General features: G+C 44.5%; 3 protein-coding genes across 5 annotated transcripts; 1 reads left to right on the top strand and 2 right to left on the bottom strand.

Moving 5' to 3' along the window:
* The first annotated feature begins 5,039 nt into the window (after window positions 1-5,039).
* Window positions 5,040-8,042, top strand: mycbp (MYC binding protein). Its single transcript, XM_079590143.1, has 5 exons — window positions 5,040-5,162; window positions 5,887-5,959; window positions 6,033-6,081; window positions 7,570-7,699; window positions 7,847-8,042. Exons 1-5 carry the CDS (start codon window positions 5,148-5,150, stop codon window positions 7,886-7,888), a joined length of 309 nt encoding a protein of 102 aa, XP_079446269.1. The 5' UTR covers window positions 5,040-5,147; the 3' UTR covers window positions 7,889-8,042.
* A 136-nt stretch (window positions 8,043-8,178) lies between these two features.
* Window positions 8,179-11,461, bottom strand: gja9b (gap junction protein alpha 9b). Of its 2 annotated transcripts, none has more exons than XM_079590141.1 (2): window positions 10,967-11,461; window positions 8,179-10,781 (listed from the first exon to the last, which is right to left on the bottom strand). In XM_079590141.1, exon 2 carries the CDS (start codon window positions 10,775-10,777, stop codon window positions 9,389-9,391), a length of 1,389 nt encoding a protein of 462 aa, XP_079446267.1. In that variant the 5' UTR covers window positions 10,778-10,781; window positions 10,967-11,461; the 3' UTR covers window positions 8,179-9,388. The 2 variants fall into 2 exon arrangements, with proteins under 2 accessions (XP_079446267.1, XP_079446268.1); XM_079590142.1 differs by having other exon boundaries at window positions 8,179-10,778; window positions 10,967-11,261.
* Window positions 11,462-12,158: 697 nt separating this feature from the next.
* On the bottom strand, window positions 12,159-22,527 carry srsf10b (serine and arginine rich splicing factor 10b). 2 transcript variants are annotated; one of them, XM_079590845.1, is made up of 6 exons: window positions 22,270-22,527; window positions 20,916-21,020; window positions 19,425-19,528; window positions 19,198-19,345; window positions 16,892-16,945; window positions 12,159-12,920 (listed from the first exon to the last, which is right to left on the bottom strand). In XM_079590845.1, exons 1-6 carry the CDS (start codon window positions 22,332-22,334, stop codon window positions 12,644-12,646), a joined length of 753 nt encoding a protein of 250 aa, XP_079446971.1. In that variant the 5' UTR covers window positions 22,335-22,527; the 3' UTR covers window positions 12,159-12,643. The 2 variants fall into 2 exon arrangements, with proteins under 2 accessions (XP_079446971.1, XP_079446972.1); XM_079590846.1 differs by having other exon boundaries at window positions 16,892-16,942; window positions 22,270-22,522.
* Between the last annotated feature and the right edge of the window lie 95 nt (window positions 22,528-22,622).

The raw sequence follows: 22,622 nt of genomic DNA, 5'->3' as shown, positions 1-22,622 counted from the left end.
TGAAGCTTTTTAGTGTACACATTGCTTAATATCTGCTGCCTAACTCACCATTTTATCCATTAAACAATTTCTCTGCAACATTCAAATTAATGAACACATGTTAACCTGTTGGTACACACAGAATAGTCTCCTTAGAATGCATTTCTAACCAACTCTGAAGAGCTTATTGAACGAATACAAACTTTTTGTGGAATGTAGTTGATTTTCATTTTTGGTTTTGATATCCAGAGACAATGAAGCATCTGAAAAGTGATTCTGCTGATCCACAGATTGTTCGAGGAGAAGACCAGCCTCGTGTTCACGAGCGTGGCAGAATATACACCACTGCTGAAGAGGAAAGAAATGCAAAAATTAAACAATTTGCATAAACAAATGTCAAAACTAAACAGTTAACATCTTTAGTTTCTCTTAAATCCTGCGGTTTACATCCCTGTCACAAACTGCACACTCTCTGCTCCAGTTTTGCTAACACATAAATCCTAAACGTAATTACATCCAAATGAAATCCGTTATTAAATCCGTCTGGTTTGGTAGGGATGCTGACGCGAAACTGACGTTCCGAAGCGCAGAGGTTTCAAAACACTGTTCCTGATTCAAACACACGTCACGTGACTACAGCCAAGTGAAGTTACACATCTTGACCTCGTGGGATTTTGTGAGAGGAGTTTGATTTTGAGATAGCGGATTTATAGTGCGATTTGTTTAGTTATATTTAGGCTTACATTAAAATTTACATTGACTGATGGCAGACGGACGGACGGACGGACGGACAGACAGACAGACAGACCGTCAGACAGACAGACACACAGTCAGATAGACAGACACACAGACAGACAGACAGTCAGACAGACACACAGACAGACACACAGTCAGACAGACAGTCAGACAGACAGACAGACAGACAGACAGTCAGACACACAGACAGACACACACACACAGTCAGACAGACAGTCAGACAGACACAGTCAGACAGACAGACAGACACAGTCAGACAGACAGACAGTCAGACAGACAGACAGACACCGTTGGGACGGGTGCCCGCCACTATGGTTAGATGGTCCCGCAAGTAACTTTGCTTCAAGAACTGCAATCCTTTGTAAAAATACAAAACATACAAAAATACAACGTTGGAAAATGTTCAATAAAAAAAAAATAGAAATATACAACTAGACCGTGTATATTTCTAGAATAAAAATTAAGAACAAATGAAAACAAATAACATTAAAAGTATTTCCCACTAGCATTACTTCCAAACCTCAGCAGATTCCTCGCTCTCCAACTCCCATCACAGACTGGCAATACTTCCAGGTTCAGTTTGTGGGCATTTATACTCATGGGCACAACCATTGACAGGAATGCAAGTAATCTGGAATTAAATTAACCAAACAACCAAATCTCAATATGATAAGCTTTCTTTACATGCACTAATTCACAAATTATGTACAGGCATGTATACATATTTCCTCGTTGAAAAACTGTTCAATTTTAAAACAAACATTCCCCTTTATCTTATACACTTGGTTTCTCCCACCTCCCATGATGCACCACAGCACAGATATAAAAGTTAATCCCATAAACTGTTCTGGTTTTTCAACTGGTTCTAGCCAGCGGTTGCTTCGTGCAGCTTTCTGCTTGATTTTTATTGAATTGTGCAAAGTAAAAAAAAAACACTGTAGCAAATCTTATCTGATGAACAAAGATTTACTATAATGTTTTAATTGAAATGTGAAAAGATCCCATCCTTAAAAGCTTAATGTAAAAAGGTTGGAATATTATTATCTTCTGGTTTAGATCTTCAGTCCGGCTGCAGTGATGACGTTTACCTGAGTCTCCAGATTTGCTTCTGATGGGTTTTCTCTGGATTCATATGAAAGGTGGGTTGGAGCTTTCTTCTATTTAATATCTTTGATAAAGGGACGTTTAGCATGTCTCAGGCTAAGCCCACAATGTGTTGTGGAAAAAATATAACAGAAAGCATTGAATATATCTTGTTGATCAGCTGAGATTTTGATTATTAATCATTCAACTTCTTTAGTCAAAATTATAGAGGTAAAATCTATACTTGCTTTTATAGTATTTGGTTTTTAGATTTAGAATATGTTTCAATATGATGTTACTGAAGAGATGTTGCAACTTTCTGTCTTGTTCAGTTTTGGATTATGTTCGGTTTTGAACTGAAGCTTTGAAAAGAGAATAAACGTGTGGATTGGCCTGTATATGAACAAATGTTTATATGAAGAGTTTTGCTGGTGTTTGTGTCCGAGTGTGTGTGAGATTAACTGGGGCCGTATTCACAAAGAATTTTATGTGTTTTATTGAGTATTCCACACACACTGATGTTGAGTATCCCACACACACTGATGTTGAGTATCCCACACACTCACTGATGTTGAGTATCCCACACACTCACTGATGTTGAGTATCCCACACACTCACTGATGTTGAGTATCCCACACACACTGATGTTGAGTATCCCACACACACTGATGTTGAGTATCCCACACACACACTGATGTTGAGTATCCCACACACTCACTGATGTTGAGTATCCCACACACACTGATGTTGAGTATCCCACACACACTGATGTTGAGTATCCCACACACACTGATGTTGAGTATCCCACACACACACTGATGTTGAGTATCCCACACACTCACTGATGTTGAGTATCCCACACACACTGATGTTGAGTATCCCACACACACTGATGTTGAGTATCCCACACACACTGATGTTGAGTATCCCACACACACTGATGTTGAGTATCCCACACACACTGATGTTGAGTATCCCACACACACTGATGTTGAGTATCCCACACACACTGATGTTGAGTATCCCACGCACACTGATGTTGAGTATCCCACACACACTGATGTTGAGTATCCCACACACACTGATGTTGAGTATCCCACACACACACTGATGTTGAGTATCCCACACACTCACTGATGTTGAGTATCCCACACACACTGATGTTGAGTATCCCACACACACACTTATGTTGAGTATCCCACACACACTGATGTTGAGTATCCCACACACACACTTATGTTGAGTATCCCACACACACACTTATGTTGAGTATCCCACACACACACTGATGTTGAGTATCCCACACACACACTTATGTTGAGTATCCCACACACACACTGATGTTGAGTATCCCACACACACACTTATGTTGAGTATCCCACACACACACTGATGTTGAGTATCCCACACACACACTGATGTTGAGTATCCCACACACTCACTGATGTTGAGTATCCCACACACACACTGATGTTGAGTATCCCACACACACACTGATGTTGAGTATCCCACACACTCACTGATGTTGAGTATCCCACACACACACTGATGTTGAGTATCCCACACACACACTTATGTTGAGTATCCCACACACACACTGATGTTGAGTATCCCACACACACACTTATGTTGAGTATCCCACACACACACTGATGTTGAGTATCCCACACACACACTGATGTTGAGTATCCCACACACACTGATGTTGAGTATCCCACACACACACTGATGTTGAGTATCCCACACACTCACTGATGTTGAGTATCCCACACACACTGATGTTGAGTATCCCACACACACTGATGTTGAGTATCCCACACACACTGATGTTGAGTATCCCACACACACACTGATGTTGAGTATCCCACACACACACTGATGTTGAGTATCCCACACACACACTGATGTTGAGTATCCCACACACACACTGATGTTGAGTATCCCACACACACACTGATGTTGAGTATCCCACACACACTGATGTTGAGTATCCCACACACACTGATGTTGAGTATCCCACACACACTGATGTTGAGTATCCCACACACACACTGATGTTGAGTATCCCACACACACACTGATGTTGAGTATCCCACACACACACTGATGTTGAGTATCCCACACACACACTGATGTTGAGTATCCCACACACACACTGATGTTGAGTATCCCACACACACACTGATGTTGAGTATCCCACACACACACTGATGTTGAGTATCCCACACACACTGATGTTGAGTATCCCACACACACTGATGTTGAGTATCCCACACACACTGATGTTGAGTATCCCACACACACTGATGTTGAGTATCCCACACACACACTGATGTTGAGTATCCCACACACTCACTGATGTTGAGTATCCCACACACACTGATGTTGAGTATCCCACGCACACACTGATGTTGAGTATCCCACACACACACTGATGTTGAGTATCCCACGCACACACTGATGTTGAGTATCCCACACACACTGATGTTGTGTGATGAAGGGACTTTGGTGTCGAGAAACGTGTGACACTAATATTGAACACTAGAGGGAGACACGGGATCATTCATATTTTAAGTTGATCTGTTTCTACATATTACAATGGAAATAAATGCAAGTATGATGAACTGACAATATAGCTTTTTATTATTATATTAGCCTACAGAGAAATCTGTTAAATCCAAGAATTATTGTATTTTTTTACTTTTTCTAATGCTGTAGCAGTTTGCTCTGTGTAGTATTTTTGCATTCCAGCAATATTATTATTATTTAATAATTTAAACACTTAATATTCACAGACACTAGTCGAGATTGGATTCATTGTACAGCCCTACTTTTGATTTATTCATTCAAAAAATGACCACATTCCGTGACGTTCTGCTTTATACAGTTGTGAGTGGATTCCGCGATATGATCCGTCCATTGCAAACACAGACGCGGTGAATTTATGAATGAAAGTGTGAAAGTTCTGTCACAAAACGAAGTTGTTACGTATCCTCACGCTTTTTTAAGTGGGTATACGGCGTATACCTGCGTATCACGTAGACTACACCACTAAATGCAATAACTATATTGCTAAAATAATATGACAATACAACCACAAAGCCTAATTTCCTTATTTGTGTGTTATTAACACATTATTTAGTTCGCTCAGCTCAAGGGTTAAACTAAGGAGTTTCGTGACTTCAGCTGTTAGTGTTGACGACGGTCCCTTTAAGCGTTGCCAGGGCGACCGTGTGTGTTGTGTTTCCGCCTTTGCTCAGCGCATGCGCACGGTAGAGTCGCCCGTCCGAGGCATTTGGCGAACAAACATTTCGTGACTGTCATTCGCGATGGCGCATTACAGAGTGAGTAAATAAAACTCGACATTTATCCATGTAAAGATTCTGTTTAACTAGAACAGAAAGCATTTGAGCAGTTGTTTAGCTTTTAAAAGCTATATATATTTCATGGACGCAGTGGAAGAACGTAAACTTTAAACTAGTGTCGGTTCTGCTGAAGTTCACACAGCTGAACAGAATCTCATTAACTAGCGGTACCGTCCACTAACAAACACAGTATTAGTACAGTATTGTGTCTGTTAGTGGACGGTGTCGCTAACGTTACTTATGTTTGTTAGTGGACGGTGTCGCTAGTTATGTTTGTTAGTGGACGGTGTCGCTAGTTATGTTTGTTAGTGGACGGTGTCGCTAGTTATGTTTGTTAGTGGACGGTGTCGCTAGTTAATGAGATTCTGTTCAGCTGTGTGAACGTCAGGAGAAGCGACACTAAAACACCGACACTAATTGTCACTTTGTTAGATTCTTTATCAAGAGTCTTGTATTTGACTCAGTAACGTTATTGACTCAAATACAAGACACTTGATACAGAATCTAACAAAGTGACATTTAAACGCTTTAAATGTTGTCCACTGCTCTGTGTATGTGAATAACTGTCTTCTCCTGCCTAACTCGCAGCTGAATGTGTGTGAACGCTTCACCTACTGTAGCTCGAGGTTGGGGAGAGTTGCACACTTGGTTCTGAAGTGGAAATAGTTTGTTTGAGTGTTCTTCTGGTGTGTGGTGTTTGCAGGCCTCCGAGTCGAAGCGAGAGCAGTTCAGGAGATATCTGGAGAAGGCCGGAGTCCTCGACAGTCTCACCAATGGTAAAATCACTCATCAAATCAATATTAATCAAACATCTTTTGCATGCAGCTGGTTAAACCTTCTGTATTTCAGTCTTGGTGGCTTTGTACGAGGAAACGGAGAAACCCAACAATGCCTTGGAGTATCCTTTACTGCCACTGAAACCAAACGCTTCTGTGCTGATCTGAGACCTGAATCTGCTCAAATCTGCTCAAATCCGCTGATCTGAGACCAGAATCTGCTCAAATCCGCTGATCTGAGACCAGAATCTGCTCAAATCCGCTGATCTGAGACCAGAATCTGCTCAAATCCGCTGATCTGAGACCAGAATCTGCTCAAATCCGCTGATCTGAGACCAGAATCTGCTCAAATCCGCTGATCTGAGACCAGAATCTGCTCAAATCCGCTGATCTGAGACCAGAATCTGCTCAAATCCGCTGATCTGAGACCAGAATCTGCTCAAATCCGCTGATCTGAGACCAGAATCTGCTCAAATCCACTGATCTGAGACCAGAATCTGCTCAAATCCGCTGATCTGAGACCAGAATCTGCTCAAATCCGCTGATGTGAGACCAGAATCTGCTCAAATCCGCTGATCTGAGACCAGAATCTGCTCAAATCCGCTGATCTGAGACCAGAATCTGCTCAAATCCGCTGATCTGAGACCAGAATCTGCTCAAATCCGCTGATCTGAGACCAGAATCTGCTCAAATCCGCTGATCTGAGACCAGAATCTGCTCAAATCCGCTGATCTGAGACCAGAATCTGCTCAAATCCGCTGATCTGAGACCAGAATCTGCTCAAATCCGCTGATCTGAGACCAGAATCTGCTCAAATCCGCTGATCTGAGACCAGAATCTGCTCAAATCCGCTGATCTGAGACCAGAATCTGCTCAAATCCGCTGATCTGAGACCAGAATCTGCTCAAATCCGCTGATCTGAGACCAGAATCTGCTCAAATCCACTGATCTGAGACCAGAATCTGCTCAAATCTGCTGATGTGAGACCAGAATCTGCTCAAATCCGCTGATCTGAGACCAGAATCTGCTCAAATCCACTGATCTGAGACCAGAATCTGCTCAAATCCACTGATCTGAGACCAGAATCTGCTCAAATCTGCTGATGTGAGACCAGAATCTGCTCAAATCCGCTGATCTGAGACCAGAATCTGCTCAAATCCACTGATCTGAGACCAGAATCTGCTCAAATCCGCTGATCTGAGACCAGAATCTGCTCAAATCTGCTGATGTGAGACCAGAATCTGCTCAAATCCGCTGATCTGAGACCAGAATCTGCTCAACAACTCATTATGTTTCGACTAATGTAAAGGAAAACTAGATCCCATTGTTTAGCGTAACCGCACTGACATTCAGCTAATAAAAGATGCCTTATTTTTATCATGCTGCACAGAGTTAGTTTCAATTAAAATTTGATTTATGAATGTTTGTGAATGCAAAGCTATGAATAAATATATTTAAATAACTTCTGACTGTTACGACCAAGCTTGTGGCGAGTTAAAGACATTGAATTAAATGACAAACGAGTATTAATGTGTTTTAAGACTGATGTGAGTGTGGTTTACATGGTCCGCTCCTGAGGGATTGCCAGCCCTAACTAACCCTAACTCCAGCTTCATCAAGCATCACCTGGGCGTTGCCGGACCGGAGGAGGACGACTCCGAGACTCTGCGCCTGGAACTCACCGACTTACAGAAGAAATACGAGCAGCTCCTGGCAGAAAACAAGGATCTGAGAAACAGGGTGAGATTATTACAGTCCCCACATTCACAGAAGCTCCGGTTCAGCCTCAGCTCTGAGTGTGTGTGTGTGTGTGTGTGAGTGTGAGTGAGTGTGTGTGAGTGTGAGTGAGAGAGAAAATGACTCTTGTTTTGTGAACTTCATCCTCAGCTCCTGCAGTACGAGCCGGCGCAGGAAGAAGCAACAGAATAAAACAGCGTTGCCATTTTGAAATTTATTTCTTTGCATTAGTAAAAAATATAATTTGTTCCTTAGTGTTTGTTTTGTAATACAATGTCTAGGAAATGACAATTTATGTTCAACAAATTTGTGCCTGATATTTAATAAAAAAAATGTTTGCACTGTTCTTGATTTGTGGATATTGGTATAATCATATTAGTAGTGATTTATGAAACTACAGACATACAATTTATGTTTAACTTACAACATTAGTTAAACACTTGAAGAAAATATTAAAATGCATATTTAAAGACTTTAAATTAGACATTGATGCTTTAATATAAAACTTTATTAAAAACAACGCTTCAGAACGTTTCTTACATGAGCTTGAGTCCCCGGTCCCGTATTTCATGTTCACCTAGACCACTTTAAACTGATAGTGAATCATGTGCAGGACAGAAGATGACACTCTTACAGGATCAACTTCTTTTAGAGAGTTCAGTTTGTGGAGGATCTTTTCTGTTCCAGCGAGTCCATGATCCTGAGCTCAAACACGCGTCCAGTTCTTCAGAGACCGTATATCTGTACGCGAACATGCCTTCTTACAGTCGTCTTTACAGTCCTTCACAAATCTGTAAACAATCTAAAACACTCTTTAACAGTTACATCTGTCCAACAGCCTCCTCGAAAACAACCCTCCCTGCCCAAAGTGTGCAGCGTAAGTCTATATATGAGATCTGTGTTGATTTTGGAAAAATATTACAACTTTTTACATTTTAATTGTCAAATGTATTTGAAGGCGAGATGGCTGCATTGTATTGTGGGAAATAATCCCTTTTGTAGCTTTGCCTCGATAGTTTGGTGCATATGTTTGCCTACCCTTACAGAATCTGCAAGATGATTATGATTTAAAAAATTGAGGGATAATAAATTTTTAAAAAATTGTGAATGTGACATTTTTTTTGTTCAGTATGACATTTTCTCCCATATTTGCATAAATTCTGCAAGGGGGTATAAACTAAGAGTATACAAACTCACAGCACGTGTTCGTTCCTCTGTACTGTACACATCACGGTTCACACTGAGATATGTCTGCCAATCAGCGATGTTTCAGCTAAAAACATTTTTACATTTAGAAGAACATGCAGAACATTTAGAAGAAAAAAGTGAAACATTTAAACCCACTATAAGGGTCCAGGAAGAAAATAATGACTAGAACTAGACTAGAATTTAAAGAGATAGTTCACCCAAAAAAAAGTCATTTGTCATTATTTACTCGCCCTCATGTTGTTCCAAATCTGTGTCACAAACCAGTTTGGTTTCCATTGGCTCATTTTATGGACAAAAAACAAAACAAACAACACAAAACAAAATAACACTAATACATTTACATGATGACAGAATGATCATTTATTTGGGAGAACTATCCCTTCACCAAAACAAAATCTTACTTGAGAGACAGAAACCTGTCGTGTGACCTATAGTTTTAATAAAGACAGGAGAGTATCTTCAGGGTCTCTTCGGAGAGTATTGTTAGATCTGCAGGTCTGCTCGTCTGCTGCTGCTGCTGCTGCTGGTCGGGGATGCTCTCTGTCGGCCCGGAGAGAAGCTGGGACTCTCCACAGAACTGTGGTGCCGTGACCCAGAGCTCAGCTCCGCCACAGAGTCGGGTGTGTGTGTTCTGCCGGCTCTCCTCAGGTCGGACCTGGACACGGCTCGTCCGCAGCGAGTCCTCATGCTCGGGTCGGCCTCAGGCCCGGCGCTGGAATCTCCGCTGTCCGACCCGTTGCCCTCCATCACGGTGCTGCAGTTCCAGGCCGGGCTCACTCTCCTCTGCTTGCGCTGCGCCGTCGGGCCGGAAGGAACCGAGCTCTCGGACTCGAGCACCGGCGGAGAGCGGGTCCCGCTCGTGTTGTTGGAGTTGCTGTTGCGCTCCAGCGGACTGAGAATGAGGTCCCGGTTCTCCCTCTGCGGGTCCAGACCCGGCTCGCCCTGGACCGGGACGAAGGCGCACAGGGGGCTGAGCGCGGGGTAAGTTGGTCCGTTGCCCTGTTTCTCCAGGAGCGGAGCGAATCCGGCCGGGACCGTGGGGATGGTGGCTTTACGCCCCTGGCTCACGCACACCTGATGCACCACGGAGTTCTTCTTGCCGTAATAATCGCCCAGGTCATCTTTCAGCTGAGGATAGTAGTCCAGGATTCCCGTCTTCAGCTTCTTGTATGAGAGATGCAGGATCTCCATCAGGCTGAGGAACAGGGACACTGCTGCGATGCCCTGCATGAACACCATGAACACGCTCTTCTCCGTGGGCCGAGAGACGAAGCAGTCCACGGTGTTGGGGCACGGCTCCCGGTCACACTTGTACAGCGGCTCCAGATGGTGCCCGTACAGCAGGTACTGGCCCAGCATGAAGCCCACCTCCACCACGGACCGAGTCACGATGTGGGCTACGTATGTCCTGAGCAGGGACCCCCGCAGCGGAGCCTTGTTGAGCTTCCCGGTCTCTAGCTGCCTGAGCTCTCGCTCGACCCGACGCCGGGGCTCCAGAACCTCCAGGTCCATCGTCTCCAGCTCTCGGCGCAGGGCCACTCTCTTGCAGTGCCGCTCCTTCTCCAGCACGCGCAGCCGGTATATGGCGTGACCCATGTAGACCAGCGAGGGCGAGGACACGAAGATGACCTGCAGGACCCAGTAGCGGATCAGGGAGATGGGGAAGGCCCGGTCGTAGCACACGTTGTGGCAGCCGGGCTGCTCCGTGTTACAGATGAAGTCGGACTGCTCGTCGTTCCACACGTCCTCGGCCGCCACGCCCAGAACCAGCATGCGGAAGATGAAGAGGATGGTGAGCCAGATCTTTCCCACCATGGTGGAGTGGATGTGGACCTCCTCCAGAATTCCCCCCAAGAAGTTCCAGTCCCCCATCCTCCTGACGGGCCGAGAAACAGCTCAGTCGCGCACACAAACACCACATACCATTCTGTACTTTACAGCGCGGAAACATGCTGACACTGGTCTGTGTAACCGTACTGAGATCTGTAAGCATGTCTATTCATATGAAGCTGAGAACTGTTAACAAAAGTTCACAGACGATAAAAAATTAGCAGTACTCACCATTTGAAATAGTCACTTCTCTCAAAGATATAAAAACATTAAAAGAGAAAAACTGAATCCAGCTACTGGCATGATCAAAATACATCTGCTTCACTATTAGCTGAGAGAGACACTGGTTTGTCAAATGTAGGTCGCTGGTGACTTTATATCGTGGAACAAGTGGTCGATGCGGGGTGTTGCGTGCCGTGCAGCTGTAAAGGCCTGCGGGTCATTTGGACACGAGGGATTGAGTAACTGAGACAGACAGACACTGCTGTCACGCAACTCTCACCACACTGAGAACGCACGGTTTATTAATGGAAATCAGCTGTCACCTGAAGAGACTCGCTCAGGTTCTGCTTGCCTCAACATGTAAAAGCAACAACAGCAACCCATGCGTGCAGTTAGTGATGGAGTCTGTGAGATTAACTAGTTCTCCATTTGTCGATACTTATTATCCTCATTAATGATCAATCGGTCATGTCCGATTTCATACATGAACTGCTCTCTGATTCCAATCAACCCTTTCCCTCAAGCCGATTTTAAACCCATCTTTGGAGAATCAATGGCCAGAGAGCACAGCGATGTTTGAGTGGGCGGAGCTTCAGCACCTCTCAGCCAATCAGAGGCTCGGGAGGCAATAGATCGTGGGATGGGTTTTGTTGTCGTGAAAACAGCCTCATTGATTTGCCGCTTTTATATGCAAGTGGCTGTTCTGTTTCACGCAATCTACGATCACGTAATGAAGGGTCATGTGGTCAGCGGCCGGAGTATGACACGTGTCGTGGAAGGACACTCGTGTAGAGAACACGACTATTCAAAGCAAAGGACAGAATCAGCATTTTATGATCAACTTGTTTGATTAGACAAGAAATAATTCCCTTCATGTTATTCCAAATTGTAGTTTTTCTAAAAGTTGAACATTACATTTTTTCACTATCATTGAATAGAGAGCTTTTTTTTTAAAGACGTTTCAAAATATCTTTTTTGTTACAGTCCTACAGATTGGGAAGGAATGAGGGTTAATCAATACGAAAAAGTTAATTTTAGGGTTTTGGAAACGCTCTGTTGTGTGACGTCACATGTAAGAGGGGATCAATAAATACAAGCCAATATAGACATAAAAAACACAAGTACACAATGTGCTGGTCAGTAATAGAGACATTTCCCCTGAACATCATGTGGCAAGATCTGAGGATAAAATGAGATCAAGCAGAACAACAACAAACTGATGCACAAGAAATTTATTTCATTTTGAGGTTACATGTAAAAGGCCTGCAGATTTTAAAAGTAAAAAACACATCCGAGACACTCATGGAAGACCGTTTTAAATGGATGGCCATTACTGGTCAACTAACACAAATCTCATACAAAAATATTGAAAGCCATTTACATCTCTCATTCTGTCTCAAATGCAGCTGCGCTTGTGAACTAAACCCAAAAGACGCCTTTCGCTGAATACTTCAATGCTAGTATGAACATTATGGCAGCCTATAAACAGACATGTGAACGTTTGCTAAAACTGGATGTAGGTTGACTCTCTCCTTATTAAAAGAAATAGACTGACAGCTGAAACTGGCAGGTTTATGACCGCCAGTACGACTTCACACTGCATCGCAAACATTAAACCGAGAACACTAAACCGAGAAAACAAAAAGAAGTAAACCCATTGCGGACTCATAAGCCGTGGCGGCGGCTCTAATGCCCCCAGGACTTGCGGCCGGCCCAGGAGCGCGAGCGGGACCGTGAGCGGGACGGGGATCGGGACCGGGACGGGGAGCGCGTGTGCATCTTGCCCAGAGCAGAATCCTGGTTCTCCGTGTGGAAATCGTTGGCTTGGCGTGGGCTGATGGACTTGGACCGGGACCGAGCCGCGTCAGACTCTCTGCGTCCGGGCCGGGCCTTGGAGTGAGAGGGGCTGCGGGAGCGCTCGTCGACCCGAGAGCGGTGGTGTTCACGTGCAGACGGCCGGTGCCTGAGGATCACATGACCATTACAATACTGCAGTGCACACACACACACACACACACACACACAAGAACCATTACATGTAAAGCACATTAAACACAGCAGTGGATCAGGTTCTGCTCCTGCAACATCAGTCCTCTCACTCTTCAGGGTTAGGGGTTAGGCTCCTCATTTACTCTTATTTTAGCTAGTGGTCGACGCATATCGGCGGATACGTTTTTCTGATTGGCCGCCGTGTTAGAAGCGGGACTTTTATTTTGACGTTCTCAGCGCCTGATCACAGCACTCACATTCTTCATTAGTTTACAGCGTTAGTTAACCAGTCATATCCATTACGCTCTTAGTTAGAACTGTTAAACAAAAAGTAAACTATACGTGAAAAATTATAGTGTTGCTTTTATATTAGGCCTGTTGGAACAGGCAAACAATAGGATATAACCCTTTCTCATTTACCGTCAACATTCAGTAAATGCAGTAAATCTATTTAATTTAAACAAATCTCTGAATATTTAATAAACATTTAATTTCACAAACCTGTACGATCGTGTTACTCTGTGTGACAGTCAGTTCAGCTTTACTGGAGACGTATAATCAACTTTAAATTCTTGATTTTTAAATAAGCTGTGCTATATCCAGTCGCCCATTATGAATATTCACGCAATTTTCACTGTGTGCTGTAAAAATATTACTAGTGCGCAAATTCACCAGATTACTGAGTGTTTACTTTTTATTTATATATTTTTTAACAAATACTTTATATGTGAAAAATACTGTAATAAAATTGCTGAGTCAATTGCCATCTAAATTAGAAACAAGTTTATTTTTTTAACATTTATTTTCATGATTATTTGTAATTTATTAAATATTAATTCAAATGAATATAATGATTATATATCAGCAACCCTGCTCTCCAAGATACGGTCAATCTAATTGTAGTGTTAGTCACGGTCAGTGAACAGTCAAACGCAGGGATGCTGGAGCTCGATCACTAGGACATGAAGTCCCAATAGAACAGATTCTGCGGTTGAAGACACAAGATGATTAAATGGAGACGTGTGGTGTGTGATCAAGGGTTTCAGATGATTTCAGAATAAATACATGTCTGTGTGGAAGATTGAAATAACTTGCATATGACAATTATAAACAAACAAGAAATGCAGCAAGTGCCTGATCAACGAACTACAACACAAATCTAAAAGAGAATCTCTCAAGCTCACTGAAGACAGGGACAGAAGTACACAGTGAAAGATCAAATAAAGAAAGCACTGGGGGAAACTAGAACAAAGACACGGCTGAAATAGAGCTGTCTGAAAAACGTCAAGCCCTAAACGAGAAATACTTCATGACTTGTATAAAGCAGAGCTGATCTCCCACCGACTTCAACACGCCTGTCTGGGAGTTTCTGAAGAGCTGGATTATCTGGTTAGGGTGTGTGTGATTTAACTGAATATACAGCAATCAAACATATAAAATACTGCAGTCTACACTATGTAAATTAAAGTTATTAAGGTAGTAAAGTGTAGGGTTAGATCAAGATTAATGACAGACGGCAGTAGGGTTATTAGGCTGCTGTCACTTTAAGACCGCATGCACTGGTCTAATATACCGTTACACGTCTTTCTGCACGGTTTACGTTCACTTAGCACATAAACAACTGTTTACGAGGATTTTGACACGGTGTGTGTGCATTTCACTGTTCAAGTGTCGCTCAGGAACCGTCTCTCAGACAACACACATATACCACAAATACTTCTCTTCAGCTGCTTTTGGTTTAAAATCACTCGTTTTTAAATGGCAAGGCTTAGAAACGTTAATGTTGAGCGCTGTATTCATTCATGATTTCTATCGTGCCTTAACCCTCTGGGGTCGGCAATCGCGCCGGTGCGATTTTTCCCCACATTGCAGCTAAACAGACCTAAAATACTCCGTCATTAATGGTCATACAGACTTAATAAATATGAAAAAAGAATCTGTGAGATGTCTACTTGTGTATGTGTCCACTTACAATCAAAACAAAACGTGCTTTTGCAAAATAAAGAAATTAAACAGGGTGTGCTTTCTGCCTCTCCGTCTCGTGAACCCTTTTTTCTTGAGGACGTCTCTAAACATAAACAAAACTCAGCGAATACTTGTCACACATTTATGACCTCTATATCTTTATAAACATTTATGTGTGTAGTTTTAAATTATCGGATTCAAAACGGAGTAATTTGTATAAAACCAACAAGATATCCAGTTTCTCTAACGCTTGCTCAGTTTTAATGTGACCACACCCACAAAACATACTGACATGCAAATCGTCCACGCGTCACGCAAACGGCCTTCTAACTTCATCAGTCCTCTGCTGTCGTCGAGTTTGGAAGACACGCTAGCTGTGAACTTCTTGGATTTACATCAGAAGAACGCGATTTGAAGACAAGAAAGATTTTAAGGTAAGAAATAATTCAGAATTATATTAGTTAGTGTTATTGTTTCATAAAACTTCACATGGCAGTCGAACTGTTGCTTGATGCTTCAGTGAATGTTCTCTGCACGCGCTGTGAGTTTGAGTCAGTCGCACGACGAGCGTTTGAAAAGCAAAACGCACCAAACATTCATGGTTTTTACTCCAATCTCATTTCATAACGTCATATCGATTGTAAACATTTGAAGTAACATATGATAATCAATATATTTTTCTCTAGAGTTACTGAAGTGTTCCTTTTTAACGATGCCTGCTATACTAATGTTATTATTATTTTAAGTATATGCCTACAAGCACAACAAACCTGGTGTTCATTATATATATGTGTGTGTATTTTGTAAATTTTAAAAAGCAATTTTAACCAGAACAAATCTAAAATGTATTCCCAAAATCGTGCAGCCCTAGTTTCTCTTGATATCAGCATGTTGACAGGTTGTTGTTTTTTAGGGACCAGTCCTGCTGTCCCCAACCCTAACCCTAACCCAAGCATGAACGTGGTAAAGTGAAAAATCAAACATCTTGGAAATGACAGGTATGTACTATGTTTCAGGAATGGCACAAAGGTGTCATTAGTTCAGTGTGTTAAATAATGTGCTTTTTTGTCATTTGTTGTGTATCTTTGCATTATGTTGTGTTGTAAATAAATCCAAACAATCAAAAACCCATAATTTTTTTAAATCTCCTCATTCTTTGTGCAAGGTTCCTCATAATGACAGTGCCTGAGAGCTCCTGATAGGGCATTATGGGGGTCTTTGTCTCAGGTGTGAAACACTCAATATTCATGGGTGGTTTACGCATACTCGCATAAAGCTTTCTTACACAAGACATGTCTTACAAATTTTAAATCAATATATTGTCTGATCTGAATGAGTAGTCAAGGCGATTTTCACATAGTTTTGGAACAAATATTCTAGGCTACGTGATACAATTTTCAAAAGTCTTGTGAAGAAATAATCAGTTTGGGTTTCATGACCTTATTTCAGTGAAATTTTTTGTTGTTATTTTCACAAACCACGCATAAATGTTATTATCTCAAAACTAAAAAAATTTACATACATGCCGCTGACAAATTATTTTAGCAGAGTTTGTGCTGAATACAGTGTAATAAGACTTTAGCCATGAAAATGTCACAAGGTAACAGAAATAAGCGCAAATGTTAGAGCATGTTTAACCCAGAGGGTTAAAGCGGAAACAAGTGATCGGTTCATGTGCGCTACAGCGATCTGTGTGACTGTCACGCAACATTAGAGCGTCGAGAGGCGTCTAAATAGCCTAGTTTCCATTATTATTGTGAAGTTTACAGTGCAACTTCATCCCTTCATTAAAAGCGACTAGTTTGCTGGTATGATGAAATCAATGCCCTGTTTTGTAACAATGTCATATTTTGATGAGATATATTTACATTTTCCTGAGATGTTTATTTTTAACAAACAATTTGAAAATGAGTACAATTTGCGTCTCCAAAATTTTAAACCCAACTGTGAAGCTGCTCTGAAAGCTGTTAGTGTATTTACCTGTCGTGTTCTCGACTGCGGCTGCGTCTGCTGTGAGGCCTTCCTCTGGAGCTGCTGGGAGAAACACACGTCAGCACACAGAGAGCTACGGTTCTCCACAGAGGTCATGCGACGGAGGTCGTGTAGGTCATGCGGCGGAGGTCAGGTGACGGAGGTCATGAAGATTATGCGACGGAGGTCATGTAGGTCAAGCGGCGGAGGTCAGGCGACGGAGGTCATGTAGGTCATGCGGCGGAGGTCATGTAGGTCATGCGGCGGAGGTCATGTAGGTCATGCGGCGGAGGTCATGTAGATCAACTGACGGACGTCATGTAGGTCATGCGACGGAGGTCAGGCGACGGAGGTCATGTAGGTCATGCGGCGGAGGTCAGGTGACGGAGGTCATGAAGATTATGCGACGGAGGTCATGTAGGTCAAGCGACGGACGTCATGTAGGTCAGGCGACGGAGGTCATGTAGGTCATGCGGCGGAGGTCATGTAGATCAAGCGACGGACGTCATGTAGGATATGCGGCGGAGGTCATGTAGATCATGCGACGGAGGTCATGTAGGTCATGCGGCGGAGGTCATGTAGATCATGCGACGGAGGTCATGTAGGTCATGCGGCGGAGGTCATGTAGATCAAGCGACGGACGTCATGTAGGTCATGCGGCGGAGGTCATGTAGATCATGCGACGGAGGTCATGTAGATCATGCGACGGAGGTCATGTAGATCAAGCGACGGACGTCATGTAGGTCATGCGGCGGAGGTCAGGTGACGGAGGTCATGAAGATTATGCGACGGAGGTCATGTAGGTCATGCGGAGGAGGTCATGTAGATCAAGCGACGGACGTCATGTAGGTCATGCGACGGAAGTCAGGCGACGGAGGTCATGTAGATCATGCGACGGAGGTCAGGCGACGGAGGTCATGCGACGGAGGTCAAGCAGGTCATGCGACGGAGGTCATGTAGATCATGCGACGGAGGTCGTGTAGGTCATGCGGCGGAGGTCAGGTGACGGAGGTCATGAAGATTATGCGACGGAGGTCATGTAGGTCATGCGGAGGAGGTCATGTAGATCAAGCGACGGACGTCATGTAGGTCATGCGACGGAGGTCATGTAGATCATGCGACAGAGGTCATGTAGGTCATGCGACGGAGGTCAGGCGACGGAGGTCATGTAGATCATGCGACGGAGGTCATGCGACGGAGGTCATGTAGATCATGCGACGGAGGTCATGTAGGTCATGCGACGGAGGTCATGCAGGTCATGCGGCGGAGGTCATGCAGGTCATGCGACGGAGGTCATGCAGGTCATGCGGCGGAGGTCATGTAGATCATGCGATGGAGGTCATGCGGCGGAGGTCATGCAGGTCATGCGGCGGAGGTCATGCAGGTCATGCGACGGAGGTCATGTAGGTCATGCGACGGAGGTCATGCAGGTCATGCGACGGAGGTCATGCGACGGAGGTCATGTAGGTCATGCGACGGAGGTCATGCAGGTCATGCGACGGAGGTCATGCGACGGAGGTCATGGAGGTCATGTGACGGAGGTCATGGAGGTCATGCGACGGAGGTCATGGAGGTCATGCGACGGAGGTCATGTAGGTCATGCGACGGAGGTCATGTAGGTCATGCGACGGAGGTCATGTAGGTCATGCGACGGAGGTCATGTAGGTCATGCGACGGAGGTCATGTAGGTCATGCGACGGAGGTCATGTAGGTCATGCGACGGAGGTCATGTAGGTCATGCGACGGAGGTCATGTAGGTCATGCGACGGAGGTCATGTAGGTCATGCGACGGAGGTCATGTAGGTCATGCGGCGGAGGTCATGCAGGTCATGCGACGGAGGTCATGCAGGTCATGCGACGGAGGTCAAGCAGATCATGCGACGGAGGTCATGCGACGGAGGTCATGCAGGTCATGCGACGGAGGTCAGTCATGCAGGTCATGCGACGGAGGTCATGCAGGTCATGCGACGGAGGTCATGCAGGTCATGCGATGGAGGTCATGCAGGTCATGCGACGGAGGTCATGCGATGGAGGTCATGCAGGTCATGCGACGGAGGTCATGCAGGTCATGCGACGGAGGTCATGCAGGTCATGCGACGGAGGTCATGCAGGTCATGCGACGGAGGTCATGCAGGTCATGCGACGGAGGTCATGCAGGTCATGCGACGGAGGTCATGCAGGTCATGCGACGGAGGTCATTGTAGAACAAGCGACGGAGGTCATGTGACATGCGACGGATCACAGAGATCATGTGACAGGTCATGTAGGTCATCCGATCATGTGACCGTGATCACGCGACAGATCATGTGACTCACTCTCGGGGGCTGTCGGACCGCCGGCGTCGCCTCTCATAGGATTGGCTGCGTGATCTACGTCTGTCGCTGCGGCTGCGAGAGCGTCTGCGTCTGCCATCCCGTTCGCTGCGTGGAGACTGCCGCTCCTTTGTCTTCATCTGACCGGGCGCTGAGAAACACAAGAGGACACTCGTATACACACTATACACACACACACCCACACACCCCTCAGATCCAGCAGAACTTACTCTTGCGATCTCCCTGAGCGAACTGGATCTCGATCTGCCGTCCGCAAACCCACTTCCTGTCCAGGTTGTGCAGGGCGTCCTCCGCGTCACGGACATCTTCAAACGTGCTGCGCTATTAAGGGCTCTAACGGCACAGTGCACACTACACAGTGCACACTACACAGTGCACACTACACAGTGCACACTACACAGTGCACACTACACAGTGCACACTACACAGTGCACACTACACAGTGCACACTACACAGTGCACACTACACAGTGCACACTACACAGTGCACACTACACAGTGCACACTACACAGTGCACAAGCCCACACTGAACATGAGCTTCCTCACACACACAGAGCATGAGCTTCCTCACACACACACAGAGCATGAGCTTCCTCACACACACACACTGAGCATGAGATTCCTCACACACACACACTGAGCATGAGCTTCCTCACACACACACTGAGCATGAGCTTCCTCACACACACACACACACTGAGCATGAGCTTCCTCACACACCCACAGCATGAGCTTCCTCACACACACACACACAGAGCATGAGCTTCCTCACACACACACACACACACACACACACACACACTGAGCATGAGCTTCCTCACACACACACACTGAGCATGAGCTTCCTCACACACACACACACACACACACACACACACAGAGCATGAGCTTCCTCACACACACACACACACACACTGAGCATGAGCTTCCTCACACACACACAGAGCATGAGCTTCCTCACACACACACACACACACACACACACTGAGCATGAGCTTCCTCACACACACACACAGAGCATGAGCTTCCTAACACACACACACACTGAGCATGAGCTTCCTCACACACACACACACACACTGAGCATGAGCTTCCACACACACACAGAGCATGAGCTTCCTAACACACACACACACTGAGCATGAGCTTCCTCTCACACACACACACACACACACACACACACACACACACACACACACACACACTGAGCATGAGCTTCCTCACACACACACACTCACACACACACACACACACACACACACACACACACACACACACACACACTGAAGCAGGTTCTGAATGGAGGAGGATACGGGTGGCACCTTTACCTGGATCTTTACGCTCTTTAGCCGCCGCCCGTCTCTGTCTGCACTTTGTTTTCTCTCTGTTACTCCTCTTTCTTCTCCTCTTTTCCTCTGTCTCTTCGATCTTTAATTTGCTTTTGGTTTGAATCTTTGCCTCTCTGTAAGTAGCGATCGCTTGATCTTTCTTTCTTGGCTGCTGTGGCTTGGCTTTAGTCCTACTCTACACGGGTCTGTTAACTCTGTGTTTGTGCCGGGCTCCACGACTGGACGCTTTACACAGTCTGGGGCGACAACAGAGAAATAAGGGTTAGACTGGAGCGAGCTGCGGAGAGAAACACACACACACACACACACACACACACACGCTGCAGCTCCACACTGGCTGAAAAGGATATTGAATGTACGCAAATCCTCTGGGTCGGCGTGAATAGAAGTCTAGAGGAATGTAGACGTCGGCAACGGGCCCGTATCGGCCGAACTCTCGGCGCAGGTCCTCTGGCCTGAACACCGGGAAATACACACGCTCTTATTGCTGGAAGTGCACCGTCCTCGAGTACACACACACACACACACACTGCCGTCAGACAACACACACCCCTAACTCCGCCTCACACACACTCTCTCTCTCACACACACACACTCTCTCTCTCTCTCTCTCTCTCTCGCACACACACTCTCTCTCTCTCACACACACACTCTCTCTATCTCTCACACACACACTCTCTCGCACACACACTCTCTCTCTCTCTCTCACACACACACACACACACACACTGGGCGCCGCGGGTAAAGCAGCGGGATACTGGCGATTAACACAAACACAAGCTTTTCAGATCTTCCATCGGTTTCTTTAAGAAAAGGCAAAACTCAAGATTATGCTGAGAAACAGGGACGTTTCTGGAGGACTTGCAGATGATTTTATAAAAGCACTTTCATTCATTCTTCGGTTATAGCTTTTTATTGCAACATTTTAAGGATTACGGCATCACCTTTTCATGGCAAGAAAAATAAGTTGTAAAAATACACAAAAAAGATTGGTACGCGAGTTTCCACACTAGTCTTATTTTATCAGCACTTGCGGTCTGTAATACTGATATTCAGCATTTTGCCCCATTCTTTCCCTTCCGCTGTGCTTTTATTAACTAAATTTAAAAAAAGGAGTGAAATTTAATTGTGTTCATTAACATTATGCCACAAATAGTCCCAGAATATTCCCTAAAAGTCCCAGTTAAACAAAAGTGTTCTGGATATGAAATATGTAGACATTTCACGAGTTTTCTGGTCATTATGGCTCATTAGTAGCTTTAGTCATGAACAGCTTTTACACCAATGACTGAATACATGTCAAGATATAAACAGCCTTTAAAATCGGAATATCAGGATAACACTGTTAACTTTGGTTACTGAAATGCAATAACAGCTTTTAAGTACACACATAAGTATACGTCAAAGATAATTACAGTCCCTAAGCTGAAAAAGAGCCTTTTTGTAAAGACTAACAGGGGATAATAATAATAATGATGATGAAGACGTTCATATTAATAGTAACAACAACAATGCGCGTGAGCTGTGCGCGCTCACGCGAACATTCACGCGCCAACCACAATAAACCCTTCTTCTATCAGATATAACGTTACAGTATTTATCAAAAAGAGAAATAACGTTATTAACCAGACAGAAGCTTAATCGATGAAAATGTAACGGAAATATGGAGTCTTATAATAGAGTAAATGGAAAAGTTTCACTTACCGGGACTCGTCGGAAATATTTCGAACAAACAGTGAACTGTTCGGCGGTCTCATGTACCGAGACATGATAATAATGATTAAAGTCTCGGATGATTATTACCGACAATTATAATTAACTTTAAAGAACGATTACTGATTGAATTCTTCTCCACTCCACGCGGTTCCGTGTCGCTTTCACTTCAGCAGCAGCGAGGCCTGAAAACACTAACAGCAGCTGAGCTTCGGCTTCACTGACCGGAAACAGCCACAGTGTTAGACACCCCCTGTAGACACACTCCAGTACTGCACCCCTATAGACACACTCCAGTACTGCACCCCTATAGACACACTCCAGTACTGCACCCCTATAGACAC

This window comes from Phoxinus phoxinus (assembly GCF_949152265.1).
Source record: "Phoxinus phoxinus genome assembly, chromosome: 19".
In the NCBI taxonomy this organism is placed as follows: domain Eukaryota; kingdom Metazoa; phylum Chordata; class Actinopteri; order Cypriniformes; family Leuciscidae; genus Phoxinus; species Phoxinus phoxinus.
This window is presented reverse-complemented; position numbering and strand designations above follow the sequence as displayed.

What these genes read in the sequence shown, in the direction of transcription:
- srsf10b (XM_079590845.1), bottom strand. Translation starts at nt 22,334, where the DNA reads ATGTCTCGGTACATGAGACCGCCGAACAGTTCACTGTTTGTTCGAAAT. An exon ending in AATATTTCCGACGAGTCCCG is followed by an intron (nt 21,021 to 22,269) that starts GTAAGTGAAACT and finishes CCCGGTGTTCAG; the next exon opens with GCCAGAGGACCTGCGCCGAG. An exon ending in AGAGGATTTGCGTACATTCA is followed by an intron (nt 19,529 to 20,915) that starts ATATCCTTTTCA and finishes ATAGCGCAGCAC; the next exon opens with GTTTGAAGATGTCCGTGACG.
- gja9b (XM_079590141.1), bottom strand. Translation starts at nt 10,777, where the DNA reads ATGGGGGACTGGAACTTCTTGGGGGGAATTCTGGAGGAGGTCCACATC.
- mycbp (XM_079590143.1), top strand. An exon ending in CCTCGACAGTCTCACCAATG is followed by an intron (nt 5,960 to 6,032) that starts GTAAAATCACTC and finishes TCTGTATTTCAG; the next exon opens with TCTTGGTGGCTTTGTACGAG. An exon ending in AAACCCAACAATGCCTTGGA is followed by an intron (nt 6,082 to 7,569) that starts GTATCCTTTACT and finishes CCCTAACTCCAG; the next exon opens with CTTCATCAAGCATCACCTGG.